Source organism: Ursus maritimus (assembly GCF_017311325.1).
Source record: "Ursus maritimus isolate PB19 chromosome X unlocalized genomic scaffold, ASM1731132v1 scaffold_X1, whole genome shotgun sequence".
Lineage (NCBI taxonomy): Eukaryota > Metazoa > Chordata > Mammalia > Carnivora > Ursidae > Ursus > Ursus maritimus.
In genome coordinates this window covers 3,572,115-3,594,338 of record NW_024423319.1, presented here as the reverse complement: position 1 = coordinate 3,594,338, position 22,224 = coordinate 3,572,115, and the positions used below count along the sequence as shown (strand labels likewise).

Below are 22,224 nucleotides of genomic sequence, written 5' to 3'. Positions count from 1 at the left end.
TATTTATTTATTCGACAGAGACAGCCAGCGAGAGAGGGAACACAAGCAGGGGGAGTGGGAGAGGAAGAAGCAGGCTCATAGCGGAGGAGCCTGATGCAGGGCTCGATCCCATAACGCAAGGATCACGCCCTGAGCCGAAGGCAGACGCTTAACCGCTGTGCCACCCAGGTGCCCCCAGAAACTCTTTTAAAAGGCCACACAGCATAGAACATCGTTCCCTTTCTCATCAGTTAGGCGGCGGGTTTGTGGTGTTCAATATGCTATTTTTTAAAAAGTTCACCAGACCAGGTGATCTTTAAGGCCTTTTCTGGCTGCAGAGTTCTTTTAGGTTCTGTTCTTTTATGGTTCCATAGATCTTCAAGGGTGTGAGATGCAAGTACAGAGAGCCACAAGTCCCTTGAGATACATAGTCTGAGTATTTCATGCCTGAGCTATAATAATGTTGGGGACAATGGGAAAGAAAGACCAGTATCTAAGCAGACTGGTAAAGGAAATGAGTGTGAAATGCATACACACAAAATTCCTAATTTTGCCGCTAGAAAAATTTATAAAGTTATTTATAAATTGCTTGCTCCTTTAAGAGGAACAACAAAGCCGCTTTCTGCCTGCAAGTCCCTGGTTTCTTTTTGTGTACACAGTAAGTAAAAATGGGAATGGTTATTCACTTAAAAAAACAAAGGTCTTTAAACTTTTCCTATGTGACATAGTTGGCAAATGTCTTTTGTAATGTTATTACTAACAAAATGTTACATTAAATAAACAGTTATTTTTTTCATTAAATAAATGTTTCATTAAATAAACAGGATTTTTTTCTTTGTAATGATAATACAGGGTCTTGGTAAGACTTTACAAACGATTGCTTTGCTTGGTTACCTGAAACATTACCGAAACATTCCCGGACCTCACATGGTGTTAGTTCCAAAGTCTACTTTATACAACTGGATGAATGAATTTAAGCGATGGGTCCCATCTCTCCGTGTTATTTGTTTCGTTGGAGACAAGGATGCGAGAGTAAGTGAGAAATAGGTTTAAAGAGGCCATCAAGAATAACATCATTTCTGGGGATTAAGTTGCATACTATTACCATAAAGACATTGAAGTAGACTGCTACTAGTAAATAACTGTATGTTAGGCTCTGTTGTAAGTGCCTTTTATATCTTAATGAATTCTCACAACACTCCTGTGAAGTAGATGTGTTACTTATTAATAAAAGACAATCTGTTACTGTGCTTATCTGCATTTAATTTCAACTAGGTCATTAACCTCAGCATTTTTGAGTTGCATTTTAAACAACTTTTTATAAAAAAAAGTCCTTATTGACAGTGTATCTTATCAATGACTCTGTCAGTTGTGCTGTTTTGACACCAAAACTGTGTAAATTTGCATGACTTAATTTTTTATGTTTAAATTTTTAATTTTGACTTTGACTTACACATGTACACATGTGTGCTTACACACATACACATAGATGGAACCTTTTCTATTTGTACGGAGAGCCTTGTATTTTGTGTTTATGCATTGACACAGCTTTCAGTTTTGGTATTTGAATAGAAAAACACATATTTGCATACATTCTTATATATTAGAAACTGGGCTCTTGCTTAAATTAGCCATTTGTCAATCTAGTAGGCTACAATTATTTAGGACTGTAGAATTAATCTAAAAGAAATAAATTATGCAAAAATATCAAAATGAATAATCAGCTTAGAAAGCATATTATTAAACTTTGCCTTTATTTTGCCTCCAGAGGACATAGAGTAAAGATTTATTCTATTTTACATATTTAGATAGGTTATCAAAAGATATCCTCAAAAGAATGGTAGCATAATGAATTATGTAATTTTATTCTTATCATTTTGCTTCAAGAAAAATTACTTAAATTTATTTAAATTTAACTTATAAATAATTTAAATATTGAAATACTGAACTCATAAATTTAGAATTACAGGCTTGATTCTTCCCTATGCCTAATATTTCCCATTGGCAAATTAGTCACTTAGAGCTCTTATCACTGCTGTTCTTTTCTTTTTTTAAAAAAAAGATTTTATTTATTTATTTATTAGGAAGAGAGAGAGAAAGGGCACGAGTGGGGGGGGGAGGGGCAGAAGGAGAGGGAGAAAGAGAAGCAGACTTCCTGCTGAGCAGAGAGCTGAACAGGGGGCTTGATCCCAGTACCTGGAGATGAGGACCTGAGCCAAAGGCAGATACTCAGGTGCCCCTCACTGCTGTTCTTTAATGTAATACCAGTCCTTCTAAAACTTTGCATTTCTAAAGTATTGCATTCTAAAGTATTGATTTTTGGCTAAAATTATTTCTTGAAGATCATAAGCAAAAGAGAAATATGTATGCTTGTGTTTCCATGTGTCTCAGTAAAACTGTCAGCGGTTTTCAACTATATTATATGGAATCCAAGGATTTCATGAAATACCTCTTCGAAAATAGTGGATGTATTTAATTTGTGACTGTCCTATCTCTACCCCATGGGGGGTTGGGATTTTACTGGCAACTTCAAAAATTTTTTAATCTTGAAAATCAATCTTCAAAGTCAGTGTTTTTCATATTGCCACTTGTTAGTATTGGGAGTTCATGTTGGTGGTGACAATTTTTTAAACACTGAGATAAAATAGAATGGAAAATGGCAGAGTATTTCACACATGGTGGGGATATATACTGCTCCTTTTTTAAAAGATTGCAACCTAAACTATAATTTTACTGTGAGCAATAGGCAAAAGAGTTTGCAAACTGGTAATTATTAATAACATAAGTAATGTCCTATATTCAACATTGAGAGATTGATATCAGTACGTATAGAGAAAATCCAGATTATTACTAATAGATTTGAATCTTGGTACCATATGGGATAGATATATAGGTCTTTATAGTTTCTTGGCCTTTTGTAAACATTTTATGAGGTCAATATGTTATTAAAAATTTTGATGTAGATTATAACAGGTATTTGAGTTGGGAAATTCTTAGTAATACTATTGATCTAGTTTGATGCTAATAGTGGTGTGAATCCCAAATAAGGTTTTTTAGCTTTTTTTTTTAAGTAGGCTCCACACCCAACATGGGACTTGATCTTACAACCCTGAGATCAAGAGTTGCACGCTCTACCAACTGAATCAGCTAGGAGCCCCACCAAACTTGTTTTTTTTTTTTTAAAGATTTTATTTATTTATTTGACAGAGAGAGAGACAGCCAGCGAGAGAGGGAACACAAGCAGGGGGAGTGGGAGAGGAAGAAGCAGGCTCCTAGCGGAGAAGCCCGATGTGGGGCTCGATCCCGGGACTCTGGGATCACGCCCTGAGCTGCAGGCAGAAGCTTAACGACCAAGCCACCCAGGCGCCCCAAACTTGATTTTTGACCCCTTTCTTTTCCACTCCAGAAGCATCAAAGATCTTGGACGTGGAAATAGGAGATCTGGTTTTAGTTCTGTTGTTGCCATTGAGTGTGTGATGTTGAGTGACTCTTGAAGGGCCTTAATTTTGTCATCTATAAAGTGAGAGCTTTTGGGTTATGTGATATTCAATATTCTGTCACACAAATTTCAAAGTAGGGCTAATTTAAATTAAAAATATGCATAGGCTTCATGAAACTGTAGGAGGAACCATTAAAATGAGTGTTTCACAAAATCAAAAAAAAGATAAGACCAAATGGGATCTGGCACCCCGGTTCTCTTTATGTTGCTTTTAATTCCCTAATGTCTTAATTAACTTTTAAAATATGACCACTTCCCAGAGTGCAACTGAGATCTCTACAAAGGCCTTTTTTCTGTCCTCTACTTTAGTCCAGGTGATCCTTTTATATATATGGGCACTCAGTAAATATTTGTTGAATGAGTCCACAGAGTGTTTGGTGCATAACTTTGTTTATGAAATAATGAGTTTGTAGTGAACAGTCACTTTGTTTATGCACTGTAATTTCAGATTTACAGTACTAATCAGAACCTTCTCAATATAGATTTGGCTGCTCCCTGTTAACTACTGTGGTTTTATTTTGACCTGTAGCATCTGGAATTCAGTTTGTACAAGTTAAAAATGCTCTCAGTCAGCTTGGCTACTATGTTGGTCACTACCTGTAAAGATTTAAAAATAGTTCTAAATAGTCTCACTGTTTTAAATAGCCTCCTGTACTAGATAGAGCAAGTCCCCTTTATAAAATTATATCTGTAGCCTCAAAACAACATCGGGAAGTTCACAAAAGCATTAGTTGGCTTTCATGACCCCTTAACAAAATATGTGACTCATTCCTGCTAGAAAGGGAAGGAACATATTAAGAGATCTCAAAAGGTTGAAATCGTTCTTGTATATTGAGTTCTTTACATTTGTTAAAACTGTGTGGGTAATAGTTGGTAATGCTTGGCTCTTGATAAGAACATGGTTTTCGGACAGCAATTACTTTGCCCATGTCTCTTTGGACCATCTGTCCTATGAAGAGAGCTTAGTAATGTAGTCATCTTCTGGTGGTAAGAACTTCTCCAGTTCATTGGATATGCTGTACTCATTTGAGGGGAGCATTTGCTTCTATTTTGTTGTTGTATATATTAGCATGTCATCCAGATAATTGCCCACAGATGTGTCTTTGGGCCTTGGCTTTCCTGTCTTTAAAATGGATGAGACTAAATGATTCCCATGTCTCTTAGAATTATTAATATTCTCTTGTTTTAATTCTGTGACCATCTTGTCAGTGTATTCTAATATGAGGAACTTTATTTTGCATTAGGCTGCTTTTATTCGTGATGAAATGATGCCAGGAGAATGGGATGTTTGTGTTACTTCTTATGAGATGGTAATTAAAGAAAAATCTGTATTTAAAAAGTTTCATTGGCGATACCTAGTCATTGATGAGGCTCATAGAATAAAGAATGAAAAATCTAAGGTAAGCCAGTTTTCAATAGCATTGTTAAAATTTTCTTTTAACTACCATGTCTGTTTTCTTCTGTATATTCAAAATTAAAAAGGGTTGGAAGATTGTGATTTTATTCACAGAATGTGAATGAAAATCAGTTTTAAAAAATGGTTTTAAAGTTTAAATTATTGAGTATGAGATGAATGAAAATTGAGCTCAGTTTTTAATATAAAGAAGATTGGGTGTTCATTTGCTATACCTGTTGCAGCCTAACTCTGTTATGCTACAGTATTTTAATATTTTGATAATATTTGGTGTACAAAAGTCATTTGCATTGATTTGTCTTTTATTGAGGAGCCTACCAGCTTATGTGTATTCATAAGGATTAGAAAAAAATCATTTCCTGTAATTATCTGATTTGTGTGAATTAGAGTGTGGTGTTAATTTTGAAAAATATCAGTATTTCTTGCCATTCAACTCCATCAACAGTAGGAAAAGCATCAATTATTATGATGAACCTTTCTTTGGATCACTGGGCTACTTTGGGAGAGACAGGGACAGAACTGGAGCAAAACCACCAGGTGGATCATACTAATTTCAAATTGAAACTAATATCCAATAAAAAAAAGACGCATGTTAGAGGATAATTGTTTAAGAGTGTTATAAAAATACGCATTTTTATTGGTGAGATTACTGTTCTTTTATGTTTTTGTACGTTAATTTTTATAGTCTTATATTTAGAAAGTTAATATAGGAAAAATGGGTGCAACTCTGGTGCTTAGAAATTGTCACCAGGCCAAGTTAGAACTTGGCTAGGTATGTAGATGAACAGGGAAAAGGAAATATTATTGTGTAAACTGACTAGCCTGGATTCCATGGAGTATTGACTGTGTGGACCCAAAATGGAGAAAATAAATTTTTTGAAGTGAAGGAGGGGTCTCAGGTATGACTATGATTTGCATTCTTGTGAGTGTAGAAATGCCTAGAATATTTTGTTTAGTTGTGATTCATTGTGGCAATGTCACCTGAACTAGGATATTTTTCTTTTTTCTTTTTTTTTTTAAAGATTTTATTTATTTATTCGACAGAGAGAGAGACAGCCAGCGAGAGAGGGAACACAAGCAGGGGGAGTGGGAGAGGAAGAAGCGGGTTCCCAGCGGAGCAGGGAGCCCAATGTGGGGCTCAATCCCAGGACCCTGGGACCACGCCCTGGGCTGAAGGCAGACGCTTAACGACTGAGTCACCCAGGAGCCCCCAGGATATTTTTCTATAGAAAAATAATTTTCAAGATTTATATTATTCAAAACATGTATTGGTTGGATAAAGAAGTGGATTTTGAGAACTCTAATAAATAAAGCAATGTTAACATGACTGTTAACCTTTCTAGCTTTCAGAGATCGTTCGTGAGTTTAAGTCAACCAACCGCTTGCTCCTAACTGGAACGCCTTTGCAGAATAACCTGCATGAACTCTGGGCATTACTCAACTTTTTATTGCCTGATGTCTTTAATTCTGCAGATGTAAGTTTAAGTCATGTGTTTTAAATATAATTTTCTTATGTTCACAGACATCTGTTTTCAAAGCATAGAAGGTAGATTGAAATTTATAGCTCTTTTTCATTTGTAATTCTTCATCTGTGTGTTTTGGTTTCTCAGAAAAAAGCTCTTAATCACAAACTTTTCAAATGGGGATGTTTAGAGAAATAATGTTTCTTTTCTTTGAGATTATTCTGCCTCTTACACTTTGCCTATATTGCGTTGCTGTCACAACTTCTGATATGAAATAGGCTGAGTTCATAGTAGTAAATTCAAAATTTTCTTTTAATTAAATTGGAAGGGCTTTCTACATACTAGTTTGGCAGGTCTTTTAAATGGCCTTTGATTATTGTAGTCATTAACATTTGGTGAGTACTAAAGAGCTCATAATGCGCGATTCGAAAAACAACGTGTTTTGTAAATGTGTGATTTACATTGTTTTTATCATTAGCATAAGTTTATGCTAGTGCAGCAAACTGAATTGAATGATTTAAGGACTTTGGAGTTTGATTTTTCCTCATTACTGATATTAATTGATAATAAAAAGTACCAAGTTCAGCTGTTCATTTGTTTGTATACCTTATCTTGCTTTGGTTTATTTTTATTGTTTGTTTAAAATTTCTGTTATCATTATGTGTCTTCAATTTTATATTCTTATTCCTGCTCTACCTCTAAACTGAATATAATGCTACTATGGTATGGGGAAGCCTAATAAAAGTCTTTTAAGGAAACAGTGCTGGTGGAGTTCAAATTTTAACTCCTCCATTATTTTAGCTATTTTTGAGAAGTAAATAATATTGACCATCACAGTGAACGTATTTTTGAAAGTGCTTAAAATGAATTACTGTTGTCTCATTGTATAAGAATTTATACAATATTGAGTTTATTTAAAAAAAAAACCAACCACCTGTGTGCTTACTGCAGAATTTTCACCCCTCCACAGGACTTTGACTCTTGGTTTGACACTAAAAATTGTCTTGGTGATCAAAAACTTGTGGAAAGACTTCACGCAGTAAGTAATAGATGAGAAAATTTAGTAATTAAATACATATACCAAGCCAGAAAACAAACTGCTCTAGAATCTGTTTGAACTTGTGGGTTTACCTCCTGCCTCAGTCTCACTGCTTTTCCCTCCCGCCTTTCTGACAGCCTCTTTGGGAAATGAACTCTACTCTGTTTTCAGCCTGTCTAGGGAACAGCTGTTTTGCGTTGGCTTTCCTGCATGGCTAATGTGGTCCTCCCCATTAGAGGCTGTTCATACTCCCATACTCCACAGGTCCTTAAGATGGCATCAGTATTTTCCTAGTTCCCCAGTGCCACTTGTAAGCCACTAGTTCTCCACCATCATGCATTAAACTCTTCCTTTAAGGTGAAGTTATCTTGCAGGTCCACCTTCCATCCACTCTCTTCTCTATCATCCACTCATCACCAGGTGACTCCCTCACATTCATTAAATACCAGTTTTCCATTCTTTGATAACAACTTCTTATATCCCTTTTTAGCTCTTTCACTCATGTTAGTCCTTCTGTACTTATTCTTTTACCTTACAAAGACCTCCATTCCTTGGACCCCTGCCTTCTCATCCATCACCTCATTTCTGTTGTTACTTTTCTCTACCTCTTTTTTTAAAAGACTTTATTTTTAAGTAATCTCTACACCCAACATGGGCTCGAACTCATAACCCCAAGATCAAGAATTGCAGGCTGCACTGGCGAGCCAGTCAGTGTCCCGTTACTACTTTTATCTCTATCAAACAATGAGCCCATTTTCTATCACTTGAACTACCCTTTTGCCAATACTCCCAAACTTTCTTTCTTTCTTGTCTGTCTGCCATTTCTGCTGTGGAAGCCCTAAACTGGAATACTATAACTGTCTCTGTCTTCTGGGTTTGAATTCTGCTTCTACCACTTACTAGCAGAGTGACTTGCTCTGTCCTGGGGCTGTTCAACACTGATAAAGAAGGTTATAAAACTGTACAGGTTGGAACAACTCCAGTTCCATGTTCTATAACATAAGCTGGAATTTGATATGTCAGCAATCCTTCAACATGGCCTTCTACAGCATTCTTTCCCATTGACAATAACAGCTGCTTCAGACCTTTCGCAATCTCCCCAAGACTTCTATCCTAGATATTCTGTGCCCTCCTCCTTTCTCAGTAAGTAACATCATTATTTTCTCAAAGAGAAAAAAGAAGTTATTAGATAGGAACTCCTTCAAGGATATCCAGCTTCCACAGATAATCTGCATGTGTGTTACCTTCTTTGTGAAGGGAAGAGGTGTTTTCTTTGGTCAGTGGCTAAGTCATCTGACATGACCCTGGATCTCATCTCTCCCTTCCTTATGAGACCTTTCCCCATAATTTATCCTTTTTATTGACTGATTTTTCTAGCTCTCACTCTGTATTGGCTCTTTTTCCTAACATGTAAACATGCTCAAGCATCGCCCTTATTAAAATCCAAACCCACACCCATACACACCTACTCTCACGCATATACAAAATATATTCTCTTAACACTCTGTGTCTTTAGTTGTGATTCTGGTCTCTTCCCTTGATAGCTAAGCTTCTTGAAAAAGCGGTTTATTTTCTCCATTTGCACTACCTAATCTCTTCTTTACTCTTGATTCCATTGACCACTGGCGTCTATCCGTTCTATGTAACTGAAACTTAACTTGGAAGGTCTTCTATCATTTTCCAGTTGCTGAATTCAGGGTACACTTTTTGCTCAGTATTTTGGCTTCTCGGTACTGCTTAGCATTTCTAACCACTCCTGCATGAAACTGTTTCCTACCTGGTTTCTGGGGTACAGAATGGATTCTCTCTTACTTTTTTGGTCATTCTTATCAATCCCCTTTATGGGCTTTTCTTTCTCAGTCTGTCCCTGAAAGTTTAGTGTTTTGTAGAGCTTTGTCTTTGACTTTCTTTTTCATATGTGCTCTCCCTGGGGATCCACTCCCATGGTTACAGCTACCACCTATCTACTTATAACTCCCAAATTTATCTTTCCATTATTTCTTGCCTAGTTCCTGCATATCCCACTGCCTTCTGAGTCTGTCTGAATGTCTTACGGGCAGTTTAAACTCTTAAAGAATCTCTCTTAGACAGTTTTAAGAGGCTCAAACCAGAGATCAGAAGTTGTCTTTCACTCTTTCCTTTTCCTTACCTCCCATAGATCTCTAACAGTAATAGCTACTGTTTACTAATATCTACTGTGGTTAAGCTCTACACACAAGTACTGCCATAAATTTTCATAGCAGCTTTGGAAACGTATCACTGTCCTCATTTTAAAATGCTTGTCATATACATATACCACATTTTTTTTTTTGATGAATGGATGAGGAAACAGGCTCAGAAAAGTTAAGGAACATGTTCAGGCTCACAGTAGCTAATCAGGGAGTGAGCTGATTGTAGAATCAGCTTGATCTCGGTTTGAATTTGGCTTCTACCACTTACTAGCAAAATAACTTTGGTTAAGTTAATAAAATTGAAGGGCACCTGGGTGGCTCAGGTGGTTGGGCATCTGGCTCTTGCTTTCAGCTCAGGTCATGATCTCAGGGTTGTGAGATTGAGCCCCATGTTGGACTCCACACTGAGCTTAGAGTCTGCTTAAGATTCTCTGCCCCTCCCTCTGCCCCTCCCCCTGCTCATGCACTCTCTCTAGCTGTCTTTCTCTCTCTAAAATAAATAAATAAAATCTTTAAAAAAAGAAACAAAATTAAAATAATCACATTTCCCTTAAAGATTTATTGTAAGGATTTAGTACTCTGGGTTGTGAAGTTCATAGTGCCCTGTCTGGCACATTGCAGGTACTCTATAGATAATGGTAGCACTATTATTTTCTTGTGATAGAATCTGTCTGGCAGGTATACACTGATTATTTCATCTTTTTTCTCTATTTATCCATATTTTCCTTAACACTGAACCATTTTCTCTTCATTCATGTATTTAACTATTCTGAAATGGCCTCCATTTTTATCTCACTTGTAGAGACTCTCTGATCCATACTCTTGAGTTCAGATTTCCTCTATGATTCAAAAATCTTGTTGTTTCACTTAGTGTAATACCTTCTAGGTCCATTCATGTTGTCATAAATGGCAAGATGTCATCCTTTTTTATGGCTGAGTAACATTCCATCGTGTGTGTGTGTATACTTATATATGCATACACACACACATATATATACATACATACACATGTGTGTATATACACATACACGTATAGACCACATCTTCCTTATCCATTCATCTGTCGATGGACACAGTATTATTGTAAATAATACTGCAATAATCATAGGGGTGCATATATCTTTTCAAATTAGTGTTTTCATTTTCTGTGGGTAAATACCCAGTAGTGGAATTATTGGATCATATGGTATTTCTATTTTTATTTTTTTGAGGAACCTCCATACTGTTTTCTACAGTAGCTGCACCAATTTATATTCCCACCAGCAGGGTATGAAGGTTCCTTTTTCTCCACATCCCTGCCAGCACTTGATATTTCTTGTCTTTTTGATGCTAGCCATTCTGATAGGTGTAAGTGATACCTCATTGCAGTTTTGATTTGCATTTCCCTGATGATGAGTGTTGCGCATGTTTTCTTTGTGTGTCTGTTGGTCATCTGTATGTCTTTTTTGGAAAAATGTCTGTTACCATCAAAATTATTCCTATACAGAATAAAAAAACAAATGTTGTATGACGGCAGCTTTTTTTTTTTTTAAAGATTCTTTCATGCTTATTCAATAGTCAGTAATCTTATTGTCTTTTTAATGTATCTTGTGCCATCAAATTATGACTATCTAATTTAGGTCCCCTGTTCTGATTTTTTAATGGGTCATTGGTTCTTTTTTATTGAGAATATTGGCAACTGGCATTGGTAGTGCTTTTCAGGTTTTGCATTGGGAAGTAAATTTCAGATTATGGTGTTGTCAATGAAAGATACGGTTTGTGATATTAAATATAAACTTTTATAAAAACGATCACTTTGTAGGTTTTAAAACCATTTTTGTTACGTCGTATAAAAACTGATGTAGAGAAGAGCCTGCCTCCTAAAAAGGAAATAAAGATTTACTTGGGACTGAGTAAAATGCAACGAGAATGGTGAGCTATTTTATTTCCATTGGAATTTATTTATGTGTAAGGATTTATTAAAATTTAGCTTTGTAGTGGTTCAGTCATGCCCTTATTTTTTTTCAGTTGTGCCTTTAGATCAAAATTTACATTTTTTTAAAACTTTTTTTTAAGACTTTATTTATTTATTTAACAGAGATAGAGACAGCCAGTGAGAGAGGGAACACAGCAGGAGGAGTGGGAGAGGAAGAAGCAGGCTCATAGTGGAGGAGCCCGATGTGGGGCTCGATCCCACAATGCTGGGATCACGCCCTGAGCCGAAGGCAGACGCCCAACCGCTGTGCCACCCAGGCGCCCCCAAAATTTACATTTTATGTTTAAATGGCAAGTTAAGTAGTTCAAATATTTTAATAGAAAATTGGTGAATATTTTATGTAGCCTTTGGGAAAGAGCATGGGCCTTGATTCTGTAGACCTGTATTTGTTTGTTTAAAAAATATTTTTTAATTTAAATTCAATTAACATTTATTATTAGTTTCAGACGTAGAGGTCAGTGATTCATTAGTCTTATATAATACCCAGTGCTCATTACATCACATGACTTCATTAATTATAGACCTGTATTTGAATCCCATGCTTTGCCCCTTAGTAGCTATTTAGCTTGGGTAAATTGTATAATCTCAGTTTCCCTTCTATAAAATGGGGATAATAATCTTAGCTTATGAGTCAATGTCAGAGTTAAAGAGGCTAGTGTCACTTGCACATTTGTTTGTTGCTTTTTCCATCAGTGAAAATAGTAATAATCATAATAATAAGTAATAATAAGATAGATGAGAATAGCAATTGTGGGTATTATAAAAATAGAAGCTGAATTGGTTTTTAAAATACAGGCAAAGCAGGAAATTGACAAGAGAAGTCACAAGGAATCATAAATCAGGCATGCTTATGTAAAAATGCTGTTAAAAGAAGCAAAATGTTGTGGGGCACCTGGATGGCTCAGTCGGTTAGGCATCTGATCTTGATCTCAGCTCAGGTCTTGATCTCAGGGTCATGAGTTCAGGCCCTGCGTTGGGCGTAGAGCCTACTTAAAAAGAAAAAAAGCAAAATCTTGCTAATATAAATAAAATTAGATCACTTATAATATATAATGACTTCTCTACTACTGAAACCAATATAGGGTAGTGGTGAAGAGTGTATTTCTCTGGATTCAGACATAAGATCAAACTCTTACCTTGTCCCTTTTTGTGGCCCTAAGTTGTTTCATACCTCAGAGTTGTGCAGATTTAACAAGATGATTTATATAAAGCCCTTTACATGATACCTGACACTTTCACTCAATTCAAGTTGGCTGTTATTATAATTAAATATTAATTATTGTTCAGGTAGATACATAGGTCTATTTTCACCTGGGTAAAGGTCAACAAAAGATAATGAAAAATGTTTACGGATCAGAAAAAAATGCCTTACGAAGATTAGGTATAAGAAATTGTGATTGTTTTTAGCTCAAACAAGTAAAAGTTGGATGCCAACTTTCAGCAAATATTGTAGTTATTGAATAATTATCAGATATAGTTATCTGAATAGTTATCAGCTGATCGCAATTTGTAGCAATGAATAAAGCAGGAGGAAACAGGTTTGTAGGCAACATACAGGTTAAAACGCTCAAAAGTTTCTTGGTTTTGCTGATCAGATTTAGTTTCAAAATTGAATTTGTTGTTTATTTTTAAATAGGACTCTTATGCTGATCACCAAAGGAATGATGCTTGATAGCATTAAACTTTTTTTTAGTTAGATTGCTTTAACTTTTATTATTATGAACAGTGCTGTGATGAACACTATTCCACTTACATCGCTATCCACAAAGGAAATCACAGATGTAGAATATTCGCATTTTAAAACTTCTTATTTATCTTGCCAAATTGCCCTTCAGAAAGAGCATACTAACATATCCATGTCATTTTATAAGATCTTCCTATTTTACCACATATTCACCAAAACTGAGTATTTTTTTTACTTTTTTCTTTTCAAATTTTTATTGAAATTTTAATTAGTTAATATATAGTATAATATTGGTTTCAAGGAGTAGAATTTAGTGATTAACCAATTACATATAATAAATGATTTATAATTAACTATAATTGTTAAAAATTTTAGGTATACAAAAATCCTGATGAAAGATATTGATGTGTTAAACTCTGCTGGCAAGATGGACAAGATGCGACTCTTAAACATTCTGATGCAGCTTCGAAAGTGTTGTAATCATCCGTACTTGTTTGATGGTGCTGAACCTGGTCCCCCTTATACCACTGATGAGCACATTGTCAGCAACAGTGGTAAAATGGTAGTTCTTGATAAACTGTTGGCCAAACTCAAAGAACAGGGTGAGTTACAAATCTATACATTAACATGAAATGACTTTATATTAGTGACTTGTGTGTAAATAACATTTTGTGTATTTACTCATCATTCATTCATTCACTCATTCAGCAAACATTGTTGAGTACTTATTATCTGCCGGGAATTGTCTGATGGGCTGGGTATACAAAGAAGCATAAGACAACAGTCTTTGCCTTGGACAAACTCAGTATGAAGTGAGGAGGAGCAGTTGCAATTCGTTGTAATAAGTGCCATCATATGTTGAGAAACTGAGAGTTGGGGAAACTTTCACAAAAGCGACATTTGAAGAGCCCTGGAGAATGTCTAGGAGTAAATCATGGAAAAAGGAGGGGGAAGCATTTTACAGGGCAGTGAAACAGAAGTGTGAAAAAAGGGAATGCAGAGCTTGCAGTATTTGGGTTAGAGTGGCAGTTGATGAATCTGGAAAGTTGGATGGGGTCAGATTATGGAAGGCCTTTTAAACATGCTTTAAGAAGTTTGGACTATTTGGAAGGCAGGCAGGGAGGTGTGTCATAGAAGATTTTGCTGTGTCAGCTGACATGATCAGACTTGTATGTTTGGAGGAGAACCTTTGAAGCAGTGCAGGGGTTCTACTTGAGGATGAGAGATGAGAAACAGGAGACTAGTTGGGACACTATTGAAGTAGTTTAGTGAAACACTGTGTGGACCAATCACTCATCCTCAGGACAGAGAAAAGGCAGACTTTAAATCATCTCAATATGTGTGGAGGGTTTTGAAATCCTTAAACATGCATAACTCAGCAGTGCATAATTCTGTATAGCATTCCTCGAAGGTGTATGTGTGTGTGTGTTTCATGAAGTGTTCATGTACTATATATTTATATTACATGTGATGTTTACTTATATTTTTGTAACATTCAAATTAGTTTTACACAAGTTGAATAACTTGCTTTTTTGGGGGAAATGTTTTAGGTTCAAGGGTTCTCATTTTCAGCCAGATGACTCGCTTGCTGGACATTTTGGAGGATTATTGTATGTGGCGTGGTTATGAGTATTGTCGACTGGATGGACAAACCCCACACGAAGAAAGAGAGGTGAGGAAAAGAAAATAAAACAAAACTTCAAAAATCAGTTCAATTAAGCCATGTTTTTCATCATTAGGTAGTTTTGAAATTTGACCTTTTTTTAATAGCTAGGTGCGTTGAATTTCTCACTAACACCTCTCTCTCTGAGCTCTTCAGTTTGGCTTGCATTATACTGACTCTTTACAAAGCATCCTTTTCAAGGTCTTCAAAGACATCCTTACTTATCTAAAGGATACTACACCACTACACCTTTACCTCCTCTAACCACTGCTATCTCTGACCTTCTGATTACTGTTTCTCATCCTACTCTTTAATCTCTGATTCTGGCATTTTCTTTTCTTGATTTGCTTCCTACAGTAGACCCTCGCCATTTGTGGAGTTTAACAGTTGAGATTTTTCCAGCTTATGAGCAAGTCTAAAGACTCATGAAACAGTAATTTGTAAAGGGAATAATCTCTGTGTTAGATTTCTGTAAAACTGCTTATCATGCATTTGGATCTTGGAATACTGAAAGGTTGGTGTATAGGGATGAGTTACTTAGCTAGTGAGGAAGCCTACCTAGCACACAGTGTCCTTCTCAAATTTGGGAATTCTTACAGATCTTTAGATTATCCCTCATGAATGTCATGGGTCTAATGTATTTAAACCCTTTAATACTTTTTTGGGGGGAGGGCTTTGCTAATTTAGCTTTTCTGTGCTCCTTCAAGGCTCTGTCTGTGGTCTCTCTTTAAAGTCTCTCCTCATGCTCTGGGCAAAGATTGTGATTTCATGGTATAGTGGAAAATGCATTGAACTTGGTTTCAGAAGACCTAAATTTCAGCACCGACTCCACCACTTTGTAGTGTATGCAAGCTGTTTAATTCTCTGAGCCTCAGTATCTTTATTATCAGGGTAATGTTAATACCTAGGCTTCTTTTTTTTGACAATGTTGTGAGGATCGTTGGGTATATTATATATACTGCATGTCATGAAATTGCACACAGCCCTTTTACCTCTCAGCTTTAGGGCCCCATCTCAGTCCACAAAGACTCTTAGTCCATGTCCCTCTCCTTCTATAGCTTCAGTGAGCACTCTGTCCCTTGTGTGCTTCCTTATTGAAGTTTGGCTGTAGCATAGGATAGGGTCCATAGCAGGCACACAGGCCCTTTTCATACTAAGGGTTTACCTGCTGCCCATTGTGGGGAAATATTTTTGATAACATTTACAAATATGCGGGTATTTCAAAGTTTACACTGGTCCCTGCTCTATAGTACTTTACTTTTTCTGAAATGGTAACTTGAAGCTTTATTGAGCTTTTGCTGATTTATTCCTCAGAATGAGTTTCTCCAAATCCACATTAAGCACAAGCCATATAATGCTATTAAAAATGACCCTTTTTCCTGGAATGAAGATGATACTAAGGCAGAAAAGTAGGTGCTTTCTGACCTCAAATAGCCAATTTGCATTTCTGACTGATCTCCCTGCTTATGAACAATTTGGACTTTACCTAATTATACCCAAATTATTCTGGTTTCTTAAAATTTCAAATAATTTCTCCCTTCAGAGGCTTTGAATTAGATATGTTGACTTTAGATACAGCAAAGTCAGAGCTATTCTTTTCTTTCTTTCTTTTTTTTTTCTTTGGAAATGCCTCACTTTCCCATTATACTGTTGTCCACATAATCGTTTCATCTGTTTTCCTAGTAAGAAGGTGAAGCCACATTTGATTCCTTACTCTAATTATTTACCAGCTGCTAATAAACAATTCTTTTTCAATAGTTCTTTTGCCCTTTCTTCATTGCTACAGCTTAATTCAGCTAGCTAAGTCTCTGGTCATCCTCTGGCACAGTTCCTATAACCTTTACTTAATTGGCCTCCTCACTTTTATAGGGAAAGGATCTAACATTTGTCAAGCAACCACTCTAAGCTATGCAATGTATAGGTCCAGTTGAATTCTCCTAGCAGCCCAGTAAAGTATGATTTACTGATATCATTTTCTCCACTTGAAACTGTCTCAGAGAGGTTAAATGCTTGCTTAGAAACACATATGTAATAAATGGTAATGATTTACACCAGGTTTTTGCTATTTCCTCTACACCAAATTGCCTCTCACTACACCATGCTGCTTTCTATACTGCCCCCTTTACATGCTATATGGACCGCGGCAGTGAGCATCACCTTCTCTGCTGCAACTTTTGACCATGCCATTCCATTCATTAAAAATATGACTTCCTGTATTTTTTATTATAAAAGTAATATATGATTGCTGAAGGAAATTTGCAAAATAAAAGTATTTCTGGCCAATCTCTTTTTGTATATATAATTTATGTAAGTAATTGGTATTATACTATAGATACTATATGTAAAGTTTGGTAACATTTTTTTACTCAGCATTATGTTGTACTTCCCTATATCAATAATAAAATTCATTGTAAAAATAATTTAAGTATAATATTACATCCAGTAAACATACTATAAATGATTTATCTCCCAATTGTTGATCATTTAGGTTGTTTCCAATTTTTTCACTATTATAAATAATGCTAAAGTGAAAGTCCTTATACATAAATCTTTGTGCACATTTCTGATTATTTCCTTAGGATAAATTCCTAGAAGTGGAATTACTGGGTCAAAGGGTATGAACATTTTTAAGACTCTTGATGCATATTGCCAAATTGCTTTCCAGAAAGGTTGTACCAATTTCCATTCCCTGCAGCAATGTATGAGAGTGCCCGTCTCACCGCCCCTCGTCAACATTGAGTATTATCATTTTTTTAATCTTCAAAAAATGGTATTATGTTTTAATTTCCATTTATTTGATTATTAGTGAGATTGAACATTATTTTTGTATTTATTAGCCATTCGTATTTGTTCTTTTGTGAATTGTCTGTTCTTTTTTTCCCCTTTTTTTGCTCATTTTTCTTTTGGGGTCTTAGTGTTTATTTCTAATTAATTTGTATGAGATCTTTATATAGTAGGGATATTAACATCCCATTAATTTTTAAAACTCTTTACTAAATATCCCTGGATTAGCTTACTGAATTTCCTCATTACTTCCCTGTTTGCCCCTTGTCACCATATGGAAACAAATCTACTTAACCTCCCCTTTATCCCATTCTCTTACTCACATTTCTGAACCTTTTTCTTTCTTGGTTGGTCTTCCAAACTATACCTTCTTTGTTAATCCTATATAAACTAATGGGAATGAAGTTGAGATGGCTGACATTTTACCTCCTAGATATTTTTCAGCTCTCACTCAATTAAAACCTTTTCACTGCTGTTGCTTTAAATAATTTAATGACTTATTGCTTGCCTAGTTAAATTTGTCTATGCGATTGTTCTGAGTTTGTCTCTTTTGGTGTAAGTGTCTAAAGATTAGGAACTTTATGTAATATCTACAGCAATTCACACAGTACAGTATATAGATAATATGCTTAAGTATTTTTGAGATGGAAGAATATCATAAAGTGGGCTTTTGAATATGCATGTTAAAATATTTCTTTCTTAAGGACTCTGTTAATATAACTTTAGTTTTCTTTCGTTTTCTTCCATTTCCTGTGTCAATTAAAAAAAGGAAGCAATAGAGGCCTTTAATGTTCCTGATAGTAACAAGTTCATCTTTATGCTGAGTACCAGAGCTGGAGGTCTCGGAATTAACTTGGCAAGTGCTGATGTGGTTATACTATATGATTCAGACTGGAATCCACAGGTTGATCTACAAGCTATGGTTAGTAATCTTTAACGATGTCAGAAATTTATTTTATCTAGGAGTACTATTGTTATTTACGCAGCACAGATGTAACTTACGATAAAAGGGCAACAACAAGTTTTGGGAGGTTTTCTAGATGTTAAAATAGATTATCTTGGAAAACAAAGATGCTGTGCTAATTCCAAAAACAAAAAAGGAAACAAACACACACCCCAAACCCAACTACAGCATTTGTGTGTCTATTTTGGCATTTATCATGAAACAGAAATTTTTTTCCCACTCCTGAATATTGAAGAGGACATATACATAAGTCTTAATGAAAAGTGTTAAAAAGTTAATCTGTTAAAAAGTGAAAAAGTTAATTCTTCTGAACAACTAAATATATTAAAATCCTTAGCACTAAAATTGAGAGAGGTATGATTTCAACTTTTGTAATAAAACATTTGGGATGAGGAGGTAAAAAGGTTAACAGGAATATATTCCAGGAAAACATTTGATACCTAAGGACACCATTGGAAACTATCCTACTCTTTAAAAAAAAAAATTCAAGGGCTATTTCTTTTACCTGTTATCATGCTGTCATTTGCTGAATTAGAGCTACAACTTCTGTCAGTGTGACTCACATTTTAAGATAAAGAAATGTAATTTCAGAAGTACAAAGATGCAAAATAGCTATGCACTCAAAATCCCAATAAGTTATGGGATACTTTACTGTCTTTGGAAGCAATTAAAGTCAGATGTCAATGAGGCATAGCTGAGAAGTCCTTCCTTTTTTAAATTTTATATATTTATATTTATATTTTTTGGTGCTAAAACCCGGGAGTGAACTCCCCAACTTCCTTTTTTTTTTTTTTTAATAACAGAATTGAAACAAATTGACCATCCGGATGTTTTAATTTTTAAATTTTAAAAAGATTTATTTGTATTTTGAGAGAGAGAGAGAGAGCATGTGCCCACGTGTGTGCACATGCATGAGTGGGGGTAGGGGCAGAGGGAAAGAATCTTCTAGCAGACTCCCTGCTGAGCACACGGGGCTCAATCTCATGACCCATAAGATCATGACTTGAGTGGTCAGCAAGCTGACTGAACCAGCCAGGCGCCCCAGGACATTTTTAAATTGAAATGCTTTTTTATCATTATTTTAGCATGGTACTGAGCTACCTGTTTGATATGACCCAGTAGGAGTAAGCCCCAGTAAGTTACAGGGTTACTAAACTGAAAAACCTGTTGATAACACTTCATTTCCTTAAAATTGTTAGAGTATAGCTGATCTTTTATGATTTACTGATTTGAGTTTGAAATTTTAAAATTTGTGTAGGGGTGTTGCATTCTCAATCAGTGTGCTTTGTTGAAATTGTTACTGAGATCAAGTGTTTTTATATTTAGTTCAAGGACTGTTTCGAATCTTATTTCTTCGATTTGTTTTTCTCAACTGCCCTCCTCCCTTCACCTATTCGCTCTAGCAGCTTCTGTGTTTTAAAAACACTCCCCCTAGCTGTTTTTATATTATCAGAACTAGCCATCTGTCACCTTTACCAACTGTAAACTATAGGACTAATTCTAGACCACTATTATAGTAAGGATTTTAATATACCATTAATTTTTATTATCTTTTATTACACATCCCTGAATTGCCTCCATAAGCAGAAAGAACTGCTTGATTATGCAGACTTTTGCCACCGTAGCAACCCTTACTAACTACTTTCCCCCTCACAAAACTACTTGCTAGTGTGGAAGATGTTTGCATTTACTGGCTTAAAGTTGCTTAGTAAACTCCCTCTAGTCTTCATCTTAAAGGGGCTTTGGCTGTTGCTGTTCTAGAAATTTACTATTAATGGTATAGTATAATATTGGCAGATTTTTTTGGTCACAGGGACCTCTAGATATTCCTTTTTTTAAAGAAGATTTTATTTATTTGAGAGAGAGAGAGAGAGGGCACAAGCGGGGATGGGGTGCGAAGCAGAGGGAGAGGGAGAAGTAGACTCCCTGCTGAGCAAGGAGCCCAATGCAGGGCTCAGGGCTCGATCCCAGGACCCTGGGATCATGACCTGAGCCGAAAGCAGATGCTTAACCGGCTGAGCCACCCAGATGCCCCAGAGATATTCTTAATGTTCATCATCCTCCTTTAAAAAGCAGCAGGTCTAGAGAGTTCAGAAACTAATTTTGTATTCAGAATTTTATAGCATATGGTGCTGTACTATATATTTTATCCAGAATACCCAATATCTTATATTAGGATTCTTTCTTCTAGGATCGAGCACATCGTATTGGTCAGAAGAAGCCAGTACGTGTGTTCCGTCTCATCACTGATAATACTGTTGAAGAAAGGATTGTAGAAAGAGCAGAGATAAAACTGAGACTCGACTCAATTGTTATACAACAGGGTATGGATACACGTAAACTTAATTAGGTGCTTTTTTCCCAAAAGCACATGTTATTTTCTTTAAAGGAGATTACTTTTATTTATTTTTTTAAAGACTTATTTATTTATTTTAGAGAGCACGGACATGTGCACGTGGGGTGGGAGGGGCAGAAGGAGAGGGAGACAAGTAGACTCCCTGCTGAGTGGGGAGCCAGATGTGGGGCTCCATCCCAGGACCCTGTGATCATGACCCGATCTGAAATCAAGAGTTGGACGCTTAACTGATTGAGCCACCCAGGCACCCCAAGGAGATTACTTTTAAAGTTGACTAAAATTCGCGAACTTACAGGAAAAAAGTCAATTTTTTAGAAAAGTGCTAATTTAAATCTATTTAATTTAAAGCCTCACATTCAATTTATTTTATAGATAGTTGAACATCACTAACTTATGGTTGAATGCCAGTGGCATGTCTTCTGAAGTAACCGATATTAGCAGTTAAAATGTCTAGTTAATTTTTTTTAAAGATTTAAGACTTTATTTATGAGAGCGCGCGCACACACACACACACACACACACACGCACACACACACACACACACACACACACACGAGCGGGGCAGGGGAGGGGCAAAGGGAGAAGGAGAAACAGGGAGCCTGATGGATATGGGCCTCCATCCCAGGACTCTGGGATCATGACCTGAGCTGAAGGCAGACACTTAACTGACTGAGCCACCCAGGCACCCCTAAAAAATTTTTAAACACTAATATTAGAGATTGCCTGTTGATAGAAAGAAATTTGATCTGAAAAATGAAGTTTGAAAATGAAAAAAATGTTTCTGTTCTTCTGAGTTTTAACTGAATTTTACAGAAGGAAACTCATATTGAAATAGAAGGTATGGTAGAAGAAAAACTTGTAGGGTGGGAGGATGGGATAGCCCCGTGATGGGTATTAAGGAGGGCACATATTGCATGGAGCACTGGGTGTTATATGCAAACAATGAATCATGGAACACTACATCAAAAAAAAAAAAAAGAAAAACTTGTAGGTGTGTTTGTTAATATAACTTTAAAGCTCACTAATTTTCTGTGCTTATAAAGCTTTACTTCGGTTAAATGTGGTAGTGTCTGATTAGAACTATTATGCTGTGCTTTCTCTGGAATATAATTGAATATACACAACTTTTATTTTTATTATTAGGAAGACTCATTGACCAACAGTCTAACAAGCTGGCAAAAGAGGAAATGTTGCAAATGATACGTCATGGAGCCACCCATGTTTTTGCTTCTA

At 35.9% G+C, this 22,224-nt stretch overlaps 1 protein-coding gene across 2 annotated transcripts in view; it reads left to right on the top strand.

Annotated features, from left to right (window-relative positions):
• Positions 1 to 22,224, top strand: part of SMARCA1 (SWI/SNF related, matrix associated, actin dependent regulator of chromatin, subfamily a, member 1) — a 76,502-nt gene that overhangs the window by 14,482 nt on the left and 39,796 nt on the right. Inside the window, exons 7-15 of one of the 2 annotated variants that reach the window (XM_040627210.1) lie at positions 4,723 to 4,878; positions 6,236 to 6,367; positions 7,326 to 7,394; positions 11,367 to 11,476; positions 13,600 to 13,826; positions 14,775 to 14,896; positions 17,467 to 17,502; positions 18,441 to 18,593; positions 20,827 to 20,959. In XM_040627210.1, coding sequence (XP_040483144.1) covers positions 4,723 to 4,878; positions 6,236 to 6,367; positions 7,326 to 7,394; positions 11,367 to 11,476; positions 13,600 to 13,826; positions 14,775 to 14,896; positions 17,467 to 17,502; positions 18,441 to 18,593; positions 20,827 to 20,959 — 1,138 coding nt within the window. The remainder of the gene's footprint in view (positions 1 to 4,722; positions 4,879 to 6,235; positions 6,368 to 7,325; positions 7,395 to 11,366; positions 11,477 to 13,599; positions 13,827 to 14,774; positions 14,897 to 17,466; positions 17,503 to 18,440; positions 18,594 to 20,826; positions 20,960 to 22,224) is intronic. The other variant, XM_040627212.1, reaches the window with a different exon arrangement.